Source organism: Sapajus apella, unplaced genomic scaffold (assembly GCF_009761245.1).
Source record: "Sapajus apella isolate SASKATOON/1434 unplaced genomic scaffold, GSC_monkey_1.0 scaffold45, whole genome shotgun sequence".
NCBI classification, from domain to species: domain Eukaryota; kingdom Metazoa; phylum Chordata; class Mammalia; order Primates; family Cebidae; genus Sapajus; species Sapajus apella.
In genome coordinates this window covers 9,546,216-9,570,132 of record NW_022436985.1, presented here as the reverse complement: position 1 = coordinate 9,570,132, position 23,917 = coordinate 9,546,216, and the positions used below count along the sequence as shown (strand labels likewise).

Below are 23,917 nucleotides of genomic sequence, written 5' to 3'. Positions count from 1 at the left end.
GATAGAACTCATGGACCCAAAGAGTGTGCGATAGTGCAGTCTATTAGGCAGAGTGAAAGGACAGCTTCTACGCTGTGGAAGGGGACCCAGAAGGGGTGCAGATCCAGGCTGGGGTGGCTAGACCTTTTACCCCTGAGTTATTCCCTCCCCATTCACGTTCTCGTTCTCGTCCAATGAGAGGGATTCTTTCAAACTTTCTCCGGATTAATTGATCTTTGATCTTTGGATCCTTTACCAGATTGACTACTGTTCTACAACCTTGAGTCACGGAGACCACACCTCCAAGGGCCAGAGGCAGGAAAAGTTCCTGCCCCCAAACAAAGCCCCTAGGAGCCAGAGGCGGTAAAACTGGAGACAAAGCCCCTGAAAATCAGAGGTGGAAAAACTGGAGACAAAGCCCCTAGCCGGCCCCAGAAAGTCCCTCTAACACAGTCCTTCAGTCCCTGCCTCTGAACAGGAAAGTCCAGTTGCTGTTGGGACACTTACGTCATTGCTCTAACTACTTCCTGCTGAACTTGGGGATAGAAGGGGCCCTGCAGTTGAGTTTCCTCCAGAGACTAGCAAAACTGAGAAGCCCATGCCAGTGTCCAGGAGAAGATTGACCTCTTGGCCCTCTATGGTTAGCTTTACCTGGGGCTCAGCGAGGGTGATGGCTTGTGCTGGCGCTTGCCCTGGGCACCCTCAGTCCTGCTGTTGGGTCATCTGGTTAGTCACCTCAGGCTCTGGGAACCTTCATCCCCTGGGACAGTGTGCCTTCCAGTGATCCCCTTGGCACAGTGAGCAAGGACAAGGAGGTGGTCTGTTCCTCTTGGGACAATCTTTCTTAAAGTATCCCAGTAGGCCACAGTGGTAGTAAGCTTTGCCAGACTGGCGGCTAACGCAAGCCTTTCCCTATACTGAACCCCTTAGTTCTACCTGCCTGAGGGCCATGACTAGGGCTGCAGCCTTTTTCTTGTCCCTCCTGTCCCTTTCAGCCTGTTCCTCCTGGTCTCTATTATAAAACACTGAGGTTGCTAGATTTCTTAATGATTCTAGACTCTGTTCTAGTCCCCCGGCCAGCTTTTGGAGCTTCCTTCCAATGTCTACTGCTGATTGTGTAATAAATTTGTCTTTTAGTATTAGCTGACCCTCAGCGGAGTCTGGTGACAGGGGAGTATACTTTCTTAAGGCCTCTTGTAACCATTCAAGGAAGGCTGTTGGGTTTTCTTCCTTTCCCTGAATTATGGTGGATAACATTGCATAGTTCATGGGTTTCTTCCTGGTTTGTCTTAATCCCTGAAGTATGCAGGTGAATAGGTTACAGTCCCCATGTTCTGAATCAGGGTCCCAGTGAGTGTTTACACTAGGGACTGCCTGTCAACCTTTAGGGAATCTATCCTTTTCCTCTGGTATCATTTTGTCATTCACTTGCCTAAGGTACCAAGAGTCCCCAAACTCTTGAGCCAGTGTTACAGCAGCCTCTCTCTCATTGCTGGTTAAGGTCTGACTAAGCACTAACATGAAATCTTTCCATCTAGTTCAAAGGACTGACCAGGCCCTGCAGAACATCTGTGTACTAGTCCGGGTCATCTGAAAATTTTCCTAAGTCCGCCTTGATGTGCTTTAAGTCAGAAAGTGAAAAGGGAGCATGTACTTTGGTCGGGCCAAATTCTCCTCCTACACCCTACAGGAGTGTAGGAGGAGAATTCACCTGTAGGGTGTAGGAGGAGAATTTGGGGCATCCTAGCCACCTGTGGTGCCTTGGTCATTTCAGCTTTCCCTGATTCCTCTTGGGTCATAGGAGCTAGGGAGAGCTGGTCAGAATCAGTGGAGGGAGGAGCCACAGGGAGTCCTGGCTATGGTGGTAGTCCTTAGGAGCACCCAGAAGGGCATAAGTTATAAGGCTTACATATCTGAGGATTATCCCATGGAGAAAAGAAAACTTGCACATAAGAGACGTCAATCCACTTACCTTCCATCCTACAGAAAAGGTCTAATTGTAGAAGGGTGTAATAATTTATACTTCCCTCAGGGGGCCAGGATTCTCCACACTGCAGAGGGTATTGTGGCCAGGTCATGCTGCAGAAGAAAATAAGCTGCTTCTTCAAAGATTGTGGGTCAAATTGGTCCCAATTATCCAGGATACACTTTAAGGATGATTTTTGCCTTGGGAAGAGTAGCACCCATCTGAAATTGAACACAGGGATGCCTGCATCCCTGGTTATTTCTTACAACTCCCAACCCTGGGGTGTCCCCCAGTTGTAGAGCACTTTAGAGTTTTCCTTGTGCCCTAGATGCATGATCATCTCATGGGCCTACTCCATTTGCTGGGTTTAATCATGCTTACTGGCATCATGAGCATGTCCTCACTGTCTAATGTCCTTTTTGGCCACCTTAAAGGACATGGGGACTGCCAGGTATAGTGACCCTGGACTGGTGTGTCCTTGAAGAACTAGGCCAGGGAGGCTTGGGCGATGGGTGCCATTTATATTCCCTAGCAAGTGTCCAATTAACATAGGCCTGACCATAAACCTGAGCCAGGAGAATAGATTTCTTGAGAAGGGTCTCTAAACATAACAATCTTAAAGAAGGTAATGGCTGGCCTCAGGGCCAAGGCTGGGAGAATGCCCACTGGACCAGAGCCTTTTCTCCCCACTTTCCATCATAGGAGTGTGCCCTAGGGCTGTGGGTCCAGTAATTAACTATTTGAGCCTCGGACCAGGTCTGATTATGGTGCTCTAGATGGAGAAGTTCTGACCTATGGAGAGCCAATCCTATGCTGGACAAATTGTACATCATCAGATCCTGGCACCATTCAGTTGGATTGGGAAATTGTGGGTGACAGAAAACAAAATGCCCTATAACCTCCAGTACCCACTGATAGATCTTGGCTCTGCTAGGACATAGCCTAGCACAGCGGACTAAGGGAACTGGTCCTGGGTATTTGTACTGTAGGAGGTCCTCACAGGTATAGGCCTGAGGGCAATAGGCCTGATGGCACCACAGGCAAGGGTCCCTGGACTACCATCCCAAGAACCTCAAGTTCCTAGAAAGAAGAGTAATGGCCTCATGTGTAGGAAATATCTTAGAGGAAAGAGCCTGGAAGAAGTTTTCCTTATGGATATCTGGACCCAGGAGGTTGGGGTCCGAAAGGCTGGGTGGCACTCACATAGGTGGCTGTCTCTTAGGAGACCTCAGCAAGGCCATAACCTCAGCTGGATCAAACTGGGAGGTCAGGACCATTGCTCATTGCCCCTAGCTGACTCTTGGCTTGGCCCAGAGAAAGAAAGAGCAGAAAGAAAGGAGAGCTGGTGCCACGTAGACCAACACTCCCAATTCCGAAGAGCCGGGGTTTGTTAGAGAGTCCTTTCCCAGAAAGCCTGACACCCATGTCTTTTCATCCAGCAGCTGTGCTAATCACTTTTAACTTGCTGACAGGTGCCCGGTGATTTACCTCTGTAACAAATTTAGAAGAAGAAAAGGACAGATTAGCAAGCAAAAGGGGTCCTGAGTGACTCATCACTTAAATCCAGTGGTCCTGGCTGGCTCACCAACAACTGTAACCAGATTCGCCACAGGTTCTTGCCTCCCTAAGCCTGAAGAATGGGGAACGGGGGCCTTAGTGTTGCAGTGAGTGCTACAGGCTACAGCTCAGATAGAACTCATGGACCCAAAGAGTGTGTGGTAGTGCAGTTTATTAAGCACAGTGAAAGGACATCTTCCATGCTATGGAAGGGGACCCAGAGGAGGTACCACCCAGGCTGGGGCGGCTGGAGCATTTACCTCTGAGTTATTCCTTCCCCATTCCTGTTCTCGTCCGTGAGATAGGTTCTTTCAAACTTCCTCTGGATTAATTGATCTTTGAATACTTTACCAGATTGGCTACTGTTTTACAACCCTGAGTCACAGAGCCTCCACCTCCAAAAGCCAAAAGCAGGAAAATCAGAGACAAAGCCCCTACCTAGCCTGCCAGAGGTGGGAAAGTAGAAACAGAGGCCCCAGCTGGCCAGAGGCAGGGGAAGAAGAAACAAAAACCCCTAGCCAACCAGAGGCAGGAAAACCAGGGAAATCCTGTGCTCAAAACAAAGCCCCCAGTCACCCCTGGGAAGTTCCTCTAACACAGTCCCTCATCATCACTTTCAATATAAGAGGCTGGCTAATCCTGAGAAGTAACAGGAATAAGACAGTAATAGGGTTCCCTTCTTTCCTTTATGTTCTTAAAATGCCACTGCCTTTTTTGTATGTTGGAAACAAGCTCCGGTTCAATAGAAGTGTAACCTTGGCTGGGTGCGGTGTCTCAACCTGTAATCCCAGCACTTTAGGAGGCTGAGGTGGGTGGATCACTTGAAGCCAGTAGTTCGAGACCAGTCTGGCCAACATGGTGAAAACCCATCTCTACCAAAAATACAAAAATTAGCTCAGTGTGGTGGTGTATGCTTGTAATCACAGCTACTTGGGAGGCTTAGGCAGGAAAATTACTTGAACCTGGAAGGTGGATGTTGCAGTGAACTGAGATTGCACCACTGCACTCCAGCCTGGGTGACAGAGTGAGACTCTGTCTCAATAAAATAAAATAAAATAAAAATTATATTTTAAAAAAAGAATAAGGGCTCCGAGCATGGCCACAACAAGTTATGGCAATAAATCTGGTGGTTATGGCAAGACAGATCATGGGAGGAAGAGAAGAGGAGGCTTCCCTAGCAAAGGTGGTCTTGTTATACAGATGAAACCTCACACATAGCAGCCCTCAAAGAGAATAGATGGTAAATTTTGATAAATAGATGTCAGATTCTCCATTAACCTTTATTAAATATAGACAAAGGAGGGCTTCAAAGAAAGCCTGTTTGCTTCCATTGTTTCCTTCACTTTATCTTCTCCCCAGATGCAAATCTCTCCCACAAAAGACAGCTTTGCAGGGCCACTCCTGTCTTCAGGCCCTCTGAACTGTCATCCCAAAATATGTCAAAGAAGCATAGTTTGAGGTGAAATGTTCCGTTTTCTGCACATTCATGAAGCAGATCCTGCCTACCACTTGCATCTGGACCAAATATCTCCAATTCCCTGTTGGTGGGTTGTGGAGTTGTAGCAGGAGCGGCCACGAGAAACAGACCTCCCAAACACTGAACTGGGAAGGAAGGGGTTATTTATTCAGCCGGCAGCAAGGTGGCATAGTTGTCTAACAGCCAAGCTCCTTTAACAAAGGAAACCTCTGCCTTTATATAGGCTTACATATCTAGATATTACATGTGAAAGGGTCTTGGGTTTATAGTTTTAGAAATTGCATGTGAAAGGGTCTTGGTCTTACAACGCTAGAATTTACATGTGAAAGGGTCTTGGACTTAAAAGTAGGCCTGGGGTGTAGTGACTTCGGTGGGGGTTTGATCATGTTTAAGTAAAAGCAGTGGCTTCCAGAAAGATTCCTCCACACCATGCCTGTGATCTATAGGAGGGCAATTAGGGTGGTGTCTGCTCTACCAACCTTTACTTCTCCTATTGAAATGCAGTGTGGAAGTCAAGCGGGGGATGATCTTAGATGCTTAAGGGTGATTAAGGGTCTCCTCTCTCAGAGTGACTGCTCATTGCCCGCTAATAACTCTTCCCTCCTTTCTTTCGTCTTTTAAAATATAGAAACAGGTCCGATTCTATTGCCCAAGCAGGTCTCGAACTCCTGGGCTCAAGCGATCCACCTGACTCAGCCTCCCAAAGTGCTGGGATTACAGGCATGAGTCACTGCACCTGGCCTCTCCTTCCTTAATAACAGAAGTCCAATTTAATTGTGGTTTAATGTGCTGAGCTAAAAACTACATTTTCAGCAACATTTGCAACTGCTATTGCCACATGAATAAGTTTTGGTTAACTGGATGTGCACAGAAGTGTTTCATGGGATTTCTGGGATAACGATCTCATTCCTCATTTTAGCTGCTTTGAAATAGAGTTGTGATAACCAGAACTCCAGCTGGAATCTTAGAAAGTGAGATGACCTGCAGGATGAAAGTTAGGTCCTCAAATGAAGCAGAAAGAAGGTGACCGAGTCCCTGAAAAACCATAACATTGCCACCCAAACACTTGGCTGCTTACCTCTGAACTTTTTACCTGTGTGAGAAATAAACTTGTATTTGTGAAAGCATTATTATTTACAGCTTTATTATATGCAGATAAAAACAACCTAAACTTGCATGGAAGCCTCCACTAGTTCACCTAGGTTAAGAAATTAAGTTAAACATTTTTTTTTTTTTTTAGATAGAGTTTCACTCTTGTTGCTCAGGCTGGAGTGTGCAGTGGCAAAATCTCAGCTCACTGGAACCTCCGCCTCCTGGGTTTAAGTGGTTCTTCTGCCTCAGCCTCCCGAGTAGCTGGGATTACAGGCGCATGCCACCACGCCCAGCTAATTTTTATATTTTTAGTAGAAACGGGGTTTCACCATGTTGGCTGGGCTGGTCTCAAACTCCTTACCTCAGGTGATCCACCCGCCTCGGCCTCCCAAAGCCCTGGGAGTACAAGTGTAGGCCACCCGCCTGGCCAAGATCAACAATTTTTTAAACACAAATCTCAATCAGTCTTCAGTTTGTTGTTGGGCAACATATCAAGAAGCTGCTGGTATAAATGACAGTTCTAGGATTCAGAGGCCCTATTCCTTTATCTTCCCAGGTCAGGACTGTTTTCTAGATTGCTGAGATTGCTAATAATTGCAGTGTTCTGATAATGGCAATGCTGTGGTAGAAATAGTAATAGTAATAATATGAGTGTAACTTTTCTTATTTTTAAAAGTAATTTAAATATTAAAATTATGCAACAAATTTGGGGTAGACAGCCATAAAAATTCATGCGGATAATTATAAGACTACCACCGAAAAGAAATGTCAACCTTTGACATCTATCAACCACGAAAGAGAAGGCATGATTAAAGAGATTAAATTGACTAATACTTCCATCTAGTGTTCAAATTGAAAACTACCATTTCTTGTCTATAAGGAGAACGGCAGGTTTGAGGAAATGTTTCCCCTCCTTGAGCAAATGTCCCCCCCGCCCGCCCCCAGCCACACTGACTTGTCCTAGGCCATCCTAATTGTCTTGTCCATTTGTCAAAACAAGACAAAACACAACAAAAACACTAGATAATATTCCAGGGAGCCACCTGGAGGTGACTGACTGAGATTGCAGCTGGAGTATAATTAAAAAGTAAGCATATTAGCGAGTGTGTTCTATTTTTCATTTGTCCTAAGAGCCGAAAGCACAGAGTGTAGGCTTCAAACTCAGAACAATGGAGTTAAAGAGAAGATGGTCTAGGAAGAAAAGGGCAAAAGAAAACAATGGAGACTTTCGACGCTCCTACCTCTTCTCAGATGTTCTTCTACTTGACCCTTGACAATTTTCCCCAGATTGCTTTTCCTCCTTCCTTACTGGTCTGTTTCTCCTCAGCCCCACTCACTCTATAACGACCTTTTATAAGCTCATCCCCTCTCATCTCCTTTCCAATGTCCTCCTCACCTCACATTGAGTCAGTGCTGTTCAGTGGAAAAAGGGGTTGATTCTGGGATCCTCTACTTCCTTACTAGTTATCTTGAGCACATCACTTGAGTTTTCTGAGGCTTAAGTTATTCATAGCTGTACCCAGATAGATAATATGTGGATAATATGTACCTTATAGGGCAGTTGCTCAAATTGGCTTATGTATTGTGAAAGAGACAGATGTGGTAAGCAGTTGGGACATTTCATTTTATTTTCCTTTTCTCATTCTCTTGCCTTCCATAAATCACTGTTAGGGAAAAATTAGTTTAAAAAAAAGAAAAATGGCTATTGGAATAAAATATTAGGTATCAATAATTTTCAAGTTTTATTTGAGGTATAATGACAGTTAATTGATATTGATTTTCCGTTTTTATATGTGGGTGTTCTTTGATAAAGGGACACTATTCTACTTACTTATCTGTAAGCTCAGGACAAATTACTCTCAGCTCTGTAAGCCCTCTCATGCTTACTACTCTGTGGTTATGAGGACACATGAGGGAAATAGCTGGAAAGATTTTGTAAAGTCTAAAGTAAATGCTGATGAATAGTAATTATTATATTTTGTTTGTTCCATGTTATAGTGGATATTCAGTAAAGATTTTTTATATTTTTTATTTTTAAAATTTTATTATTAGTATTATTAGTAGTATTATTTTGAGCCAGAGTCTCACCCTGTCACCCAGGTTGGAATGCAATGGCACCATCTCGGCTCAATGCAACCTCTGCCTCCCAAGTTCAAGTGATTCTCCCACCTCAACCTCCTGAGTAGCCAGGATTAAAGGTGTGTACCATTGCACCCAGGTAATTTTTGTGTTTTTAGTGGGCATGGGGTTTCACCTTGTTGGCCAGGCTGGTCTTTGTTGTCTGGCCCCCAGTGATCCACCCACTTCAGCCTCCCAAAATGTTGGGATTACAGACACGAGCCACCATGCCTGTCCAAGATTTTTTTTTTTTACCTATAGAATAATATGGCAATACAATATGAAACTAGTATTAAATTGTGGGAATGTGCATTAGTCTGTTCTCATGCTGCTAATAAAGACATGCCCAAGACTGAGTAATTTACAAAGGAAAGCTTTAATGGACTCACAGTTCCACATAGCTGGGGAAGCCTCACAATCATGGTGGAAGGCAAAGGAGGAGCAAAGTCATGTCTTACATGGATTTCAGCTTGGAAGAGAGAGAGAGCATATGCAGGAAAACCCCCCTTTATAAAACCATCAGATCTCTCATGAGACTTATTCACTATCATGAGAACAATGCAGGAAAGACACACTCTGATGATTCAATTACCTCCTGTCAGTTCCCTCCCCTAACACATGAGAATTATGGGAACTACAATTCGAGATTTGGGTGGGGACACAGCCAAACCATATTAGAATGTGTACAAAAGACATTATTTGTTATAGAGCCCAGAAAAAGGAGTAATTGGTGTTGTGGAATCTAAGAAAGGATCCACAAGGGTGGGTGCAGTGGCTCACACCTATAATCCCAGCACTTTGGGAGGCTGAGGCTAGATGATTGCTTGAGGCCAGGAGTTCTAGACTAGCCTGGGCAACATAGTGAGACCCTGTCTCTACAAAACAATTTAAAGGCATGGTGACACACACCTGTGGTCCCAGCTACTTGGGAGGTTTGAGATGGGAGGAGCACTTGCGCCCAGGAGATTGAGGCTGCAGTGACTATGATTGCACCATTGTGCTCAAGCTTGGGGAACACAGTGAGACCCTGTCTCAGAAAAAAAAGAAAAGAAACAAAGAAAGAAAAAGAAAGGCTCCACAGAGATGAGACATTTAAGACATGTTTTTTTCATAAAAGGAAATGAGGAAAAGGAAATTCCACAGAGAAAACAGAATGAACAGAGGCATGGATTTAGGAAAAAGCAAGTAGGAAGAGGCAAGTAGCTCATTGTGACAGTGGTCCCTGTGTATGCATGGTGTGGGGGTATATATAACTATAGCTGTCAGGGAGATAAATATAGAAAGGTTAATTACAAGTGGATCATAGAAGGCCTTTAATTACATGCAAAGGATTTTCTTTGTATTTCTGTAAGCAACAGGCCTACAACTATTAAGAAAAATAAGTGATGTGATCAGACCTGTGTTTGTTTGTTTGTTTGTTTGTTTGTTTTGAGATAGAGCCTTGCTCTGTCGCCCAAGCTAGAGTGCAGTGGCATGATCTCAGCTCACCACAACCTCCACCTCCCAGGTTCAAGTGACTCTCTTGCCTCAGCCTCCCAAGCAGCTGGGATTACAGGCACACACCACCATGCCTGGCTAATTTTTGTATTTTTAGTAGAGATGGGGTTTCACCTTCTTGGCCAGGCTGGTCTCGAACTCCTGACCTTAGGTGATCCACCTGCCTCAGCCTTCCAAAGTTCTGGGATTACAGGTGTGAGCCACGATGCCCAGCCCAGACCTGTGTTTTCCACAGGCAACACTCAAGAGAATAAAAAGGATCCATTAGTGATGCCAGTTGTTGATAGAGACATTTGAGATGTTGTTGCCAAAGACCTGAACTATGGTACCAGTGGTGGAGACAGAAAGAAGTGGATAGAAAATGAGATGTTGATGATATCAGCCAATCAGCAACTAATCCATTAGGGGAGGGTTTTCCTTTTTTGTTTTTTGAAACAGGGTCTTGCTCTGTCATCTAGGCTAGATGTGAAGCGGAAATTTTGCCCAGGATTTTGTTAGCACATAGTCAGCAACTTCCGTATTTTAAAACTGCCCTTGTTTTCCTGTTAATAACTGCCCCTTTCTGCTTCTGTACCTCAGCTTATTGCTTGCTAGCTATAAACCTCAAGGAAAACTGCAACGTCGTCTAAAACCTGCTGCTGTTGTCTAAAGTGCTGAGTTACCTCCCCTGCCCCTTCACCTATAAAAACTGTGTATTTTTCTTAGCCGGGGTCCAGACTTTTGGGTGTGAACGCTTCTGGGCCCGCCGGCCTAATAAAATGTGTTCCTCCGTTTCCCTGAGTGCTGCTTGGGTTTCTTGCCAGGTAAAATTTTCCACAACATTTGGTTCCCTGACCGGGAAACTCAATCGTGCTCTTCCCTTGAGCCACGGAAAGGGGCGGAAAGGATGGACAGCTCACCTGTTCCCCGCCGGGGAACGAGGCAGGCAGGGCCCCCCTGCCCTGTAAGCTTCTACAGGGCCTCCTTCCCTGGAAGGGGAACTGCTGCTGCTCCGGCGTTGCTGCTCACCGGACTCAGGGGGGAGACGGACTGAACTGAGGGGAACTCCGGATAAGGTAAGGTCCCAGGACTGACTCTGGCCAGGCCCATCTAAGGACAGAAGGGGAGCCTGATCACCTCCCAGGGTCTCCATTTGGAGACAGCAGGTGGATTTGTCGGGTTAGGGTGGGAATGTGATAACTTCTGAGTGAGTGTGTGAGTGTGTGGGGAGCTCAGGAGCCTGCTCTTGAACCTCCAGTCTGTAGCTCCACCGTGCAAACTATGGAGCTCCACTCGGCCCGAGCCTGCGTTTCTGTGGCGAACCTCATATGGCTTATGGAGGCATTGAGCTGAGCACAAGCTGAGCTCCATCCGAGTCGGGTGATTATACCAACCCGCTGACTGCTAAGAGGCACCTAAGTTCCCGCAAGGGGCGTGGCCAAGTGGGCACCTGAGTGGTCCTTCACGGGACATCCCTCCTTTGTCTGTCTTGCGTCACCATTCAAAAGGGGACACACATCATGGGGAAAAGTCGGTCTAAGCTCACGGTCCTAGATTGTGTGGTCAAAAACTTTAGGAAGGGCTTTTCTGGAGATTATGGGGTTAAAATGACCCCAGGAAGGCTAAAAACCCTCTGCAGATCAGAATGGCTGTCGGCTGGCCACCAGACGGCACCCTGGAACTCTCCAAGGTACAGGCTATTTGGAAGGCTGTGACTGGTAACCCTGGCCACCCGGACCAGTTCCCATATATTGATTCCTGGTTGGAAATAGCTCAGACCCTACCCCTTGTGTTCGATTCTGTGCTGGTAGGAAGGGACAGTGCAAGGTCTTCATGGCCCAAGCAACTAAGGGAACCAAGCAACCCATTCATCAGGACGACCCTGAGGAGGAGCTGCCACTGCCTTATGTCCTTCTGGCACCATCAGCCCCCAGCCCACCAGCCTTGCCTGACACACCCCCCGTGCAAAGTGGGAAGATCTGAGTGCCCTCCCTTGCAGCTAGATCAGTGTGCATGCTGCAGAGGTGGGACACTGGAAGAACGAGTGCCCCAAGCGGATGGTCCCAGGTGGGGCACCCCCCAAGGGAGGGCAGAATACCAGCCAGAACCTAGCCAGGCCCACCTGATTGGCTTGGCCTGGATGGACTCCACTGGGATGGACTCAGACTAGGACGGGCCAGGCTCTATGAAACTTGGCCCTGAGAGCCCATGGTCAAGATGAAGGCTGAGGGCCACCCAATGACTTTTATGGTAAACACTGGAGTACTCAGTGGTCACCACTCCAGTTGCCCCATTTAGCAACAGGAAGGCAACTGTTGTGGGAGCAACAGGTGACCAGGTAGAGCCCTGGCCGTTCTGCCAAGATCAGATATGCCAATTAGGGGGGCACCAGGTACACCATGAATTCCTCTACCTACTAGAATGTCCTGTCCCCATTCTGGGAAGAGACTTAAGCAAACTGGGGGCACAAATCACCTTTGAACCCCAGGGGACCAGCCAGTCTGACTTTGAGTGAGACAAAGAGGGGCCTGGTCCTGGAAGTCACACTTCCAAGTGAGGAAGAATGGAAACTGCACACTGCCGAGAGGTCTGAGAAAAACCCACCAGAATTCCTGGACGCCTTCCAGTCTGGGCAGAGATGAACCCCTCAGGGATGGTTACGGCCCAAATCTGCAGACAACAGGTAAGAAACCTGGGGTTCATCATCACCAAAGAACACCAGTCCCAGGGACCAGAGAGAAAAAGGATGATTTCCCTCATGCCCACTTCCAGCACCAAGCGGAAACTCTTGAGAGTTTCTCGGGGCGGCAGGCTTCTGCCGCATATGGATTCCCAGCTTCTCGGACATAGGAAGGCCCCACTATGGGGTCCTAACTGGGCCAGAAGATAGACCCCTTGAGTGGGGTGATAACCAAGACATGACTTTCTGGGAAATCAAGGCACTGCTCCAAAGTGCCCTAGCACTAGGACTTCCAGATGTCATCCGAGAATTCAATCTGTTCATTCAGGAGAGAAACAAAACAGCACTTGGGGTCCTCACCCAGACTGTTGGGCCTTGAAAGAGAGAAAGAGAGAAGTCAGGGGCACTGGTGGCTCTCAAATGCCCATTTAACCCGCTACCAAGGGCTGCTCTGTGAAAACCCATGGGTCACCATTGAAACCGTGCATGGCCTCAACCCGGCCACATTTCTACCCATAGAAGAGGGATCCCCAGACCATGAATGTGAGTAGGTAGTAGATGAGGTCTTTGCTAGTCACCCAGACCTCAAGGACTGTCCCCTCCCTAAGGCAGACTTAAACCTGTTCACTGACAAAAGCAGCTATGCCCAGAATGGGGAGACGTATGCAGAGTATGCAGTCATCACTGCCACTGAAGTAGTCGAGGCATCCCTCTTGCCCAGAGTCTGGTCAGCACAACGGGCAGAATTACATGCCCTCATTCAGGCCCTGTGCCACACGGAAGGCAAAGCAGTCAATGTTTACACTGACTCCAGGTAAGGCATCCACACTGAAGAAAGGGCCTGTGCAGGCCCTGCCCGCTTGTTCACAGTCACCCCTTGGCTCTGAGAGGATGTGGGAAAGCAGAGTAGGTACTCTAAGGAAGAAAACCTGTGGGCACAGCAGGAGGGGGCAAAGCAGAGTACCGGGGGATGGTGGCTACTCCCTGACAGCAGACCAGTGGTGTCTAGGAACTTGGCTCATACTGTTGTTACTCAGTGCCATGGTCTCACCCACCTAGGTAAAACTGCTCTGGAGACCTTACTCAACAGGTATTACTATATTGCAACTCTCCCCACACTCTGTGCTGCAGTAATCAGTGCCTTACCTACGCTAAAACAACCCCCACAGTGGCTGAAACCTGCCCCAGGGGTGCAACAGGTGGGTAGCTACCCCTTTGAGGACATAGAGGTGGATTTCACTGAAGTCAAGCCCAGTAAAGGGTACAAATACCTACTGGTCCTTGTATGTACATACTCGGGCTGGGTTCAGGCACTCCCAACTGAGATGGAAAGGGCCCCAGAAGTAGTGAGAGTCCTACTTCGTGAAATTGTTCCCCATTGTGGGATTCCACTCACCATGCACAGTGACAATGAGCCAGCATTTGTGGCAAAGATTATCCAAGCCCTCACCAGCATCCTCAAGATTAAGTGGAAACTTCACACAGCCTACAGGACACAAAGTTCAGGGAAAGTGGAGCACATGAATCAAACCCTACAGGTTACACTAGCAAAGCTCTGTCAGGAAACCCAGGCTTCCTGGGTAGATATGCTTCCCCTAACCCTGTTGCAGTCACGGTTTACACTGGGACCCACCGGTTACTCACCCTTTGAAATCCTACTCAGGAGTCCCCCCCCGGCCGTTAACAAGGTGATGGGAAACCTCAGACAGCTGGGGGAAACAAGCATGACATCCCAGCAGCAGGCATTAGGAAAGGTGCTGTCCCACATCAGTCAGTTTGTAATAGAGAGAGCACCTATCTCCCTAGCCAATCCAGTACATCCCTTCCAACCTGGAGACCAGGTCTGGGTAAAGGATTGGAAGAAGAAACCCCTCCAGCCTGTCTGGACAGGGCCCCATACTGTAATCCTTCTTACCCCAACTGCTCTCAAAGTTGCAGGAGTCATCTTGTGGGTACATTATTCCAGAGCCAAGAGGGCCCACCCGAACACATCGCTGGACTGGTGGATTACTCATCAGACCCTCGGCACCCCACGAAAATCATGCTGAGCGAGCTGAATCCTGAGAACTCATCAAGCCCTGCTCTAGTCACACAACCAGAGGCTGACTAGTCAACCCACGGCCAAAGCTTGAGGAGCCTCCAATTAATCAGCAAATGTGGACTGAAGTCTTCATACTTAAAACTATTCTGACAGCATTTGTTGTTCTACTGTTGTGCTGTCATCATTGTCGTCCCTTGAGGGACATTCTTTGCCCTTGTCTGGTGTAAAATGTCACTTTCTGTTTTGCTATTAATAATCTTCTTGGCCCTTGCCTTTGGCCCTTGCCTAATTAACATACTTCAGTGCTTCATTGAAGCCATGGTAATTAGAAAAACAAATGCTCAGTTGCTGGCCCTCCGTGGGTACAAGCCGCTAAATACAGGCACCAGGGTGTAAAGGTGATGCTCCCTAATATTCGTAAGAGAGCATCAAAGTGGGGGATGAAGTGGAAATTTTGCCCAGGATTTTGTTAGCACATAGCAACTTCCCTATTTTAAAACTGCCGCATTTTTCTGCTAATAACTGCCTCTTTCTGCTTCTGTACCTCAGCTACCTCAGCTTATTGCTTACTAGCTATAAACCTTAAGGAAAACTGCCGCGTCGTCTAAAACCTGCTGTGTCGTCTAAAGTTCTGAGTTACTTCCCCTGCCCCTTCACCTATAAAAAATGTGTACTTTTCTTAGCCAGGGTTCAGACTTTTGGCTGTGAACCCTTCTAGGCCTGCTGGCATAATAAAGTGTGTTCCTCCGTTTCCCTGAGTGCCGCTTGGGTTTCTTGTCAGGTAAAATTTTCCAAAACAGATGCAGTGGAATGAATGCAACTCACTGCAGCCTTGACCTCCTGGCTCCAGTGATCCTCCTGCTTCAGCCTCCCGTGTAGCTGAGACCATAGGTGTGCACCACCACACCTATGTTAGCCAGGCTAACTTTTCAATTTTTTTGTATAGACAAGGTCTTGCCTTGTTGCCCAAACTGGTCTTGAACTCCTGGGTTCCAGCTATCCTCCCCCTTGACTTCCCAAATTGCTAGGATTACTGGCATGAGTCACCACACCTGGCCCCAGTGTTTTTGCAGTAGCAAGAAAATGTAAGATGAATTGGAGTTTTTTAGCTAGAATGGTTTTAAGGAAGTGCCATTAGAGGGCATGAAGGGAGAGATCAGGGAACTAAGAGTGCTCTATTGTAAGACTCTTCTAGTAAAAATTAAATAGACTTTCTAGTCAAATGGATCAGTGTTATAATCCTGCCATTTAGGCCAGCACAGTGGCTCACACTTGTAATCCCAATACTTTGGGAGGCTGAGGTGGGTGGATAACTTGATGGGAATAAAGAGTGTTCTATTATAAGATTCTTGTAGTAAGGATTAAACAAGCTTTCTAGTCAAATGGATCAGTGTTATAATCCTGCCATTTAGGCCAGCATAGTGGCTCACACTTGTAATCCCAACACTTTGGGAGGCTGAGGCGGGTGGAGCTTTACTAAGAAATAAAAAAGAAATAGCCGGGTGTCATGGCACGTGCCTGTAATCCCAGCTTCTCAGGAGGCTGAGGCAGGAGAATCACTTGGGAGGCAGAAGTTGCAGTGAGCCAAGATCACACCATTACACTCCAGCCTGGGTGATAGAGTGAGACTCCATCTCAAAAAAAAAAAAAAAAAAAAAAATCTTGCCATTTATACACACCATGTAACTTCAAGCAAGTTACTGAAACTCTCTGAGCCTTAATTCCTTACCCACAAAAATGAGAATAATAATAACCATTATTGATAAAGAAAGTCGTTGTTGCTTAACTCCTCAGCATCTGCCTCCCCTTTCTTCCAGCAACATGCTTAAACTTTCATGTGGGATCTGCCTACTCCACTCAGAAAGTGCATGGATGAGATGCCATCCCAACAAGTTTGACTGACCACCTCATTGGCTTCCACAGTGATTGCCTCAGGAGTAGACATATGACCCAAATCGGGCCAAATCTCAAGACTTTTGTTTTGAGCAAATTTTTTCTGTCCACAGGCTGTGAAGCTGAGAGCTGGATATATATAAAGTTTAGAGTTGTTGTAACCCTCTTGCAATCTTAGAGGTGCTTCCGGAACTGCAAGATAGACTGCATGGAGCCTGAAGATGAAGCCCTCATAGCAAGAGGCAGAGTGAAGAGACAGAGAAATTGAGCCATTAAGGACATTGGTTAAGTCCTTGTTTACAGCAGTGCCTGTAATCAGACATTCTGGTGGACTTTTCCAGTTACGTGACTTTACTTTAATCATAAACAATTATGCTGTAATCATAAATACTTCCTAAATGCTCATAAGCTTACAAAAACAAAAATTATTTCTTGCTTATGCTCCATGGGCTACCTGCAGCTCTGCTTGATTGTTGTTTTTAATCTGGGATTTAGTAAAATAGAGCAGTCTCTCTCTAGAAAACCACCTGTTGTAACAGAGGGGAAGGAGAGTAGGAAAAGAAGTGCTGGCTCTGAACTATCTGCCTGAAGTTGCCTCCCACTTGCATATAATTGGCCAGAACAAATCACATGCTCAAGATTGATGTCACAGGGTGGACAGGGGCAGCAAAGGTTTTTGAAAAATAATAATGTAAACTGTAAGTAAATTTCCCGTTTGCTTAAGTGAGCTTGGGCCTTATTTTCTGTCACCTGCAACCAAAGGAATTTTTTTTTTTTTTAAGAGACAGAGTCTCACTCTGTCACCCAGGTTGGAGTGCAATGACGCCATCTCAGCTATAGGCATGTGCCACTATGCCCAGCTATTTTTTTGTATTTTTTGTAAAGATGCGGTTCCACTATGTTGCCCAGGCTGGTCTCCAACTCCTGAGCTCAAGCAATCCTCCCACCTCAGCCTCCTAAAGTGCTAGGATTACAGGTATGAGCCACTGTGGCTGGCTCAAGATAAATTACTTAAGGAGACAGATACCCCAATTTGATAATGTGTCAAATTATCACATGTATCCACAAAACATGTACACCTATTATGTATCAATAAAAAAAAAAATTTAGGCCAGGCGTGGTGGCTCACGCCTGAAATCCCAGCACTTTGGGAGGCCAAAGTGGGTGGATTACTTGAGGTCAGGAGTTTGAGACCAGCCTGGCCAACATGGTGAAACCCTATCTACTAAAAATACAAAAATTAGCTGGGCGTGGTGGTACATGCCTGTAATCTCAGCTAATCGGGAGGCTGAGGCAGGAGGATCTCGTGAACTTGGGAGGTAGAGGCTGCAGTGAGCCAAGATTGTGCCACTGCATTCCAGCCTGGATGGCAAAGCAAGACTCTGTCTCGAAAAAAAAATTTTTTTTTTAAGAAATAACGTAATATGAGGGTTCGGTGTCTTATGGTGATAATACCAAACTCTTACAGGCTGTGCTTGAGAAAATAAACATTTAAGAAATTACTATTCAGAAAAAGGTTATATTTGGTATAGTAAAATAAAACCAGAAATATGAGTACTATTCACTGACTCACTACTCATCAATCCATTTGTCCAGTATACCCTTATTAGCATCTACCAAGTTCCAGGTGCTTTTGGAGTAGAAAAATAAATAACATTTGTTCTTCTCTTTTTTTTTTTTTTTTTTTTTTTTTGAGACAGAGTTTCACTCATGTTGCCCAGGCTGGAGTGCAATGGCGTGATCTCAGCTCACCGCAACCTCCGCCTCCTGGGTTCAGGCAATTCTCCTGCCTCAGCCTCCTGAGTAACTGGGATTACAGGCACGCACCACCATGCCCAGCTAATGTTTTGTATTTTTAGTAGAGACGGGGTTTCACCATGTTGACCAGGATGGTCTCGATCTCTTGACCTCGTGATCCACCCGCCTCGGCCTCCCAAAGTGCTGGGACTACAGGCTTGAGCCACCGCGCCCGGCCTTGTTCTTCTCTTTAAAGAACTTGAAATACGGTCATAAACAGTGGTGAATTGAAATTATATAAATAGGTTCTATAATAGTTTTTTTAAAAATCAATAATGCTGATGATTGTGGGGGATAGGTCAGAGTGGTGGGAAAAACTATAGGAAAAAGACACAAACCTTCTGAACGGTCGGCTTCTGAAGGCAGCTGTTCTATAATTCTGGGGCAGAAGGCAAGGTACAAGGTTCAAGGGAGTGTAGGGGAATTTGTCTTAAACAGGTTTGTTTACTTGTTTACAGGAACTGACCTTTGTGCACAAGCATGACGTTCCTGAAAGGGAAACAATACATTTTAATTACCTACAGGTCGTGTTTGCTCCAGGTTTTCAGCATTGTGCCTGCACTGAATAAAAGCAAGCAGCTCCGGGTTCTCAGGGCTTCTCTCTGGTCACTAGAGCCAGGCAGTCACCTAGCTACTCTTACACTGCATACTTGTGTCTGAGTACTCATTTCATCCATCTGCCAGGGTCTGCTGGACAGACCCAACAGATGATGGCTAACATTGTCAAAATTCCCAAATTGAAAAACCAGTGCTCAGCTGGGCGTGGTGGTTCATGCCTGTAATCCCAGCACTTTGGGAGACTGAGGTAGTGAGATCACCTGAAGTCAGGAGTTCGAGACTAGCTGGGCAACATGGTGAAACCCCATCTCTTCAAAAATACAGAAGTTAGCTGGGCGTAGTGGTGCATGCCTGTAGTCCTAGCTACTCGGGAGGTTGAGGCAGGAGAATCGCTTGAACTTGGGAGGTGGAGGTTGTAGTGAGTTGAGATCACCTCACTGCACTCCAACCTGGGTGACAAGAGTGGAAACCCCATCTAAAAATAAATAAATAAATAAATAAATATCAGTGCTCAACCCTTAACTTGCTCTGCAAGCAACTGACAGAGTTGATCCTTCCCTTATTCTTTACTTGCTCTGTCTGTAACTCCCGCTCCTGGTTTTCCTCCTATGATCAGTCCTCTAGCCTCTGCTACACTGTTGCCACACTCACCCCCTGGATGTTCTCATTCAGCCATCTGGCTTTAAGCATCATCTCATGATGGCTCCCAGTTTTCTGACTCCACCCCAGCTTCTCTCTACAACTCCAAAACAGTTTATCCTATTGCCTTCTTGATTAACAAGCATCTCACAGTTATCATTACCAATCTGTACTCCAGACCCACACAGCTCTAAACCTGCACCTCCTCAGGGGTTCCCAGCCCTGTAGAGTTTACCCTGGAGTACCCCCAAGGCCAACCCTGGAGTAATTCCTGATCTCTTTTCTTCTTTCCCCAATTTCTAATCCATCCTCAAATCTGTGGATTCTTACTTTCAAAACACATCTTGAATCTAATAACTTCTCCTCTCTTTCCCTCCAGGATGTCACTTGACCTGGACTCTTAAGTAGTCTCTGCTAACTGGCTTTCTGCTTCCATTTTTGTCCTATTATTTTTTACACAGCAGCCAGATAAATCTTTAAAAACTAAGTCACACCATGGCTCTTCTCTATTCAAAACCTTCCAACTGCTTTTTTTTTTTTTATCCTCTGCCCTTACGTATGATCACGACTCATTCCCTCATTTCCCATGTCCCCTCAGCTCTCTGCATAAATATCACTTTATCAGGAAACTCTTCCCTAATATCATCTCGAATACCAGTGCCTTCTGCTTCTACCCTCTAGGTCCTATTGTATTTCTCGTTGTCCCTGGATATTACACTATGTGTTCATCTGTTTATGTTCTCCTCCGCAGGAGAACGAAAACGCACCACCAAGATCTTGTCTTTCACTAATTGTATTTTCGGGCCGGGCGCGGAGGCTCATGCCTGTAATCCCTGCACTTTGGGAAGCTGAGGGGGTGGAATTCGAGACCAGCCTGGTCAAGATGCTGAAACTACTAAAAATACAAAAATTAGCTGGGTGTCGTGGCGCACGCCTATAATCCCACCTACTTGGGAGGCTGAAGCAGGAGAATTGCTTGAACCCGGGAGGCGGAGGTTGCAGTGAGCCGAGATCGCGCAACTGTACTCCAGCCTGGGCGACAGAGCGAGAATCCGTCTTAAGCCAACCAACAAAAAAACCTTTTATTTTCAGTGCCAAAAAAGATCTGGAAGGAGGTGGGCACTCAGATGCTTTATTCACCACACTAGGTATTATTCTAACACTTTATGTATCTATTAAATTATCCCAACATATTAGATTTGCTGAATTGCTGTCCATATTTCGTAGATGTGATAGCTGAAGCACAGAATCATTGGGTAAGTTGCCCAGAGTGGCATTCATGACTCATGAATGGCTTAGGATATAAAGTAAACCCAGATGCATTCCCCTGGGACGCCCTTTCTGCTTTTCAAAACTGAAGCTTAGGCGGCGAGAGTTGACGTGGGGTTAGGGCTGCCCTCCTGGGACGGGTTGAAGGCAGGGTGAGCCTCTCGACCTCCAGGAAATCATTGCGTACCCAGTCACCAGCGTTCGAGAGCCTGTCTCAGAGAGAAGGACTGAATCCGAAGCAGGCGACTGCGCGCGGAAGCGGGATGTACTTCTGTTGGAGGGCCGGCTCCAGCGGGCTGCAGCGCCGGAGGACAGAGGGCAGCCCCGGGGCTGAGCTACTGCAGGCGGCCAGCGGGGAGCGTCACGCTCTGCTGCTGCTGACCAACTCCTCAGTCCACTCGTGCGGTGAGAACAGCTGGGGCCAGCTGGGCCGCAGGGGCGAGCCGCGCGGGGACCTGCCAGGTGAGCGCAGATCGCAGGCGCGGAGTGTGGGGACCCCGGTGCATGGACGCGGGGGCTCGGGTACCGGGTGCAGGGAACAGGGTGCGGGGCGCGGGGACCCGGGTGAGGAGCGCGGGGGCCCAGGTGCGGGGTGTGGCTCAGATGCTGGGCGCCACGGGCCAGGAAGGCAGGGGTGCTGGGAGCCTCGGGACCCGAGGAGCCAAAGGAACCGGGAGAATTGTGCCCTGTGCTTCCGAAGCGCAACTTCTTCAGTTTCGTTTTCCCGCCGCCCCTGGGGTTCGTTTCGGTTTCCAATTCAAGTTCAAAGCGAAACTGAGAGTCAAAACTAACCCGGTCCGCGCTGCTCTGGATAGAAATGTGGTCCCTCCGGCTTGCCTCGCAGACAAATCCTCGCCTGCGCGGTTATACCTGGAGAAGGCAGCCTGACCGTACAAACGTGGTTTGCGGGTTGGACACCTGTAACTCCCTTAGAAATACTCTGGGGCACTTTTTTCTTAAAAAATATATGATAATACAATAATCTTTATAGATTATTGTAGAAATACGAGAAAGAACTCACCTGTAGCTCCAACATCCAAAGATAACTCCTAACATTTTGATGCATTTTCTCCTTGTCTACTTTTTTCAATGTATGTATTTAATGTTTTATAAAAATCATGCCATTATAGATTTGTATATGCAGTATTTATTGCAACTCTATACATTGTGTTTTCATCAAACATAATCACATGAACATACTGCCCTTTTATTGTATATGTTTTGAAAATACATTTTAAATTGCTGCATAACATTCCAAACTCTGAGAGTACCATAATTATTCTCTTTTTGTGGAAAGTAGATTGTTTCCCACTAGGGGCTTTTATAAATAATTCTGATTGATGTTCTTGTAAGGAAATAATTTGACCACATATCTGATGACTTGCTGAGAATAGTTTCAAAAGGTGTGTGGAGAAGGAAAATTTTTCCTCTACCCTCTTAAATTCAGCCCCTGGGGCCTGCAAACTTAACTGACAAAAGACAGATCGACAGGAGAAAAAGCATACAATTTTATTAATCTTTTACATATAGGGGGATTTCCATGCATAGGAATTTGCAAAATAGTAGTGAAACTCAAGTGCTTTGACTTAGGGGCTTGTGAATCATATTTAACAAAGGAAAAGGGGTTTGGACTTTAAAGGACGATGAACTTGGGGAAAATGACTAGAAAATATAAGGGAAGACAAGGGTTATTTTATTAGAGTTGTTTATGCAGACTCATCCCAGTGCCAAGTCTTCATCTTAGGTGACCCTTCTCTTCTTGGTGCAGGAGATGGGAGCTTCTCACAAAAGGATATTTATGCCCTACTTTTAGGTAGATAAGAAGAGATCAGAGAACTCTTCCTGCATCTGTTGATTCTCAGTTGCCTTCAGCTCAAATTCTTATGGTATAGTAGCATGTTTTCAGGTCTGATCACCTTCATTTGGAAATGAAGGGCAACATGATACTTAATGCCAAATTGTTCTCCAGAAAAATGGTACCAATTTCTGTCTTTCCAAGTGCATGAATCTTTGGGAAATTTTAGCCTTGCATAGATTGACAGTAAATAGTTGAAAAAAATTGAAGATAAAAGGAAAAACAAAATCTTAAACGTTACAAAAACTTTACTGGTATGATGTTCTCAACTCTAATAATTCAGAGACAGGCGCCTTGAGAAAACAGTTTAGATTGGCTTGTAGGGAAATGTGATGTGGTTTTCATTTGTGAGCATATTTGGGGCCTCCATAGGGGCATATTTTTTCACTTTTCCTTGTAAGAGGATCCAGCACCTGCCTCTCACGCTCATGAGGTAGGCTGCCTTCCAATTTCCTTCTGAGCAAGGGATTCACTGCTTTCAGTGTTTAGGGTGGGAAGACTGAGTAGCAGAATGGAGGAGATCCCAACTTTTTCTGGGTCCCTTTATTTTACTAGGGTTTGCTAACACCACCATAGAGAAATGTTTGGTTATGCGTCATAGTCCCTAAAGTTTACCCCCTCCATGATGCCTACTCCTTTAAGTAACAGCCATTAAAAGATAGATTTAGGTACATTAAATGTTTTTAAGCGTTAATTTGAACATTCAGCAGTTCATGAATTGAGCAGCACCAGACCTCAAGCAGTTGGGCTCCATTGAGGGAGGTGCAAGGAGATGCGAGGGGAAACCTTTGATATGATGTTCCAGGAAGCAAGACAAAGAAAATATTTGATTGGTTAAAGTGGAAAGTCCCTCGTTAGAAGTAGTCAGCAGTTTCTGGTTTATAAAGTCTCTAGTTAGTTGGTGGTTTAGTCTCTAAACTTAGTTGGTGCTTTCTGATTGGTTAACCTTAAGTTTCATTTTCCTGGGCTATGACCAATCACTGTGAGTTGGGTTTTGGTTTGTTTATGTAGGAACCCAAGGTGCTGGAGCCATCTCAACTTAATAGCCTCCCAGTTAATTATTTTAACAGAGCTGTATCCCATAAAGACAGGGTAAGTCTTCCTGCATTAGTTTGCTAAGGATAATGGCCTCAAAAAAAAAAAAAGACAGGTTAACACACATTGAATCTACTTCCTTCAGACATTTAGCATGAACTTTAGGTCTCAGTTTAAAATACCATTGGAGGAGACAAGAAATCTGGATGATCCTTCTTTTTGAAGAAAAGTGCTGTCTTAAACTTGTTAAACTAATAATCTGGTGGTGGTGGTTGGGGGGTGTTTTGTTTTGTTTCCAAAAGAACCAGTTCAGGCATTGAAAACCCTAAAGTTTGATCTTGTGAGCTGCGGGAAGGAGCACTCCCTGGCTGTGTGCCACAAAGGAAGGGTCTTCGCATGGGGAGCTGGTTCTGAAGGACAGCTGGGGATTGGAGAATTCAAGGAAACAAATTTCACACCTAAGTAAGTATTTCAGTCCTCTCCTT

At 46.0% G+C, this 23,917-nt stretch overlaps 1 protein-coding gene and 1 long non-coding RNA gene across 7 annotated transcripts in view; one reads left to right on the top strand and one right to left on the bottom strand.

Annotated features, from left to right (window-relative positions):
- Positions 1–16,751: 16,751 nt before the first annotated feature.
- On the bottom strand, positions 16,752–19,653 carry LOC116524413. Its single transcript, XR_004257320.1, has 3 exons — positions 19,604–19,653; positions 18,543–18,565; positions 16,752–16,806 (listed from the first exon to the last, which is right to left on the bottom strand). It is a non-coding gene; the product is annotated as an uncharacterized LOC116524413 (long non-coding RNA).
- A 650-nt stretch (positions 19,654–20,303) lies between these two features.
- Positions 20,304–23,917, top strand: part of HERC6 (HECT and RLD domain containing E3 ubiquitin protein ligase family member 6) — a 67,430-nt gene continuing 63,816 nt past the window's right edge. For 3 of the 6 annotated variants that reach the window (XM_032239644.1, XM_032239645.1, XM_032239643.1), the window contains exons 1-2: positions 20,306–21,004; positions 23,735–23,894. In XM_032239644.1, the coding sequence (XP_032095535.1) occupies positions 20,806–21,004; positions 23,735–23,894 (359 nt within the window). In that variant the 5' untranslated portion in view covers positions 20,306–20,805. Of the gene's footprint in view, positions 21,005–23,734; positions 23,895–23,917 lie in introns of all 6 variants that reach the window. The other 3 variants (XR_004257318.1, XM_032239646.1, XR_004257317.1) reach the window with 2 other exon arrangements.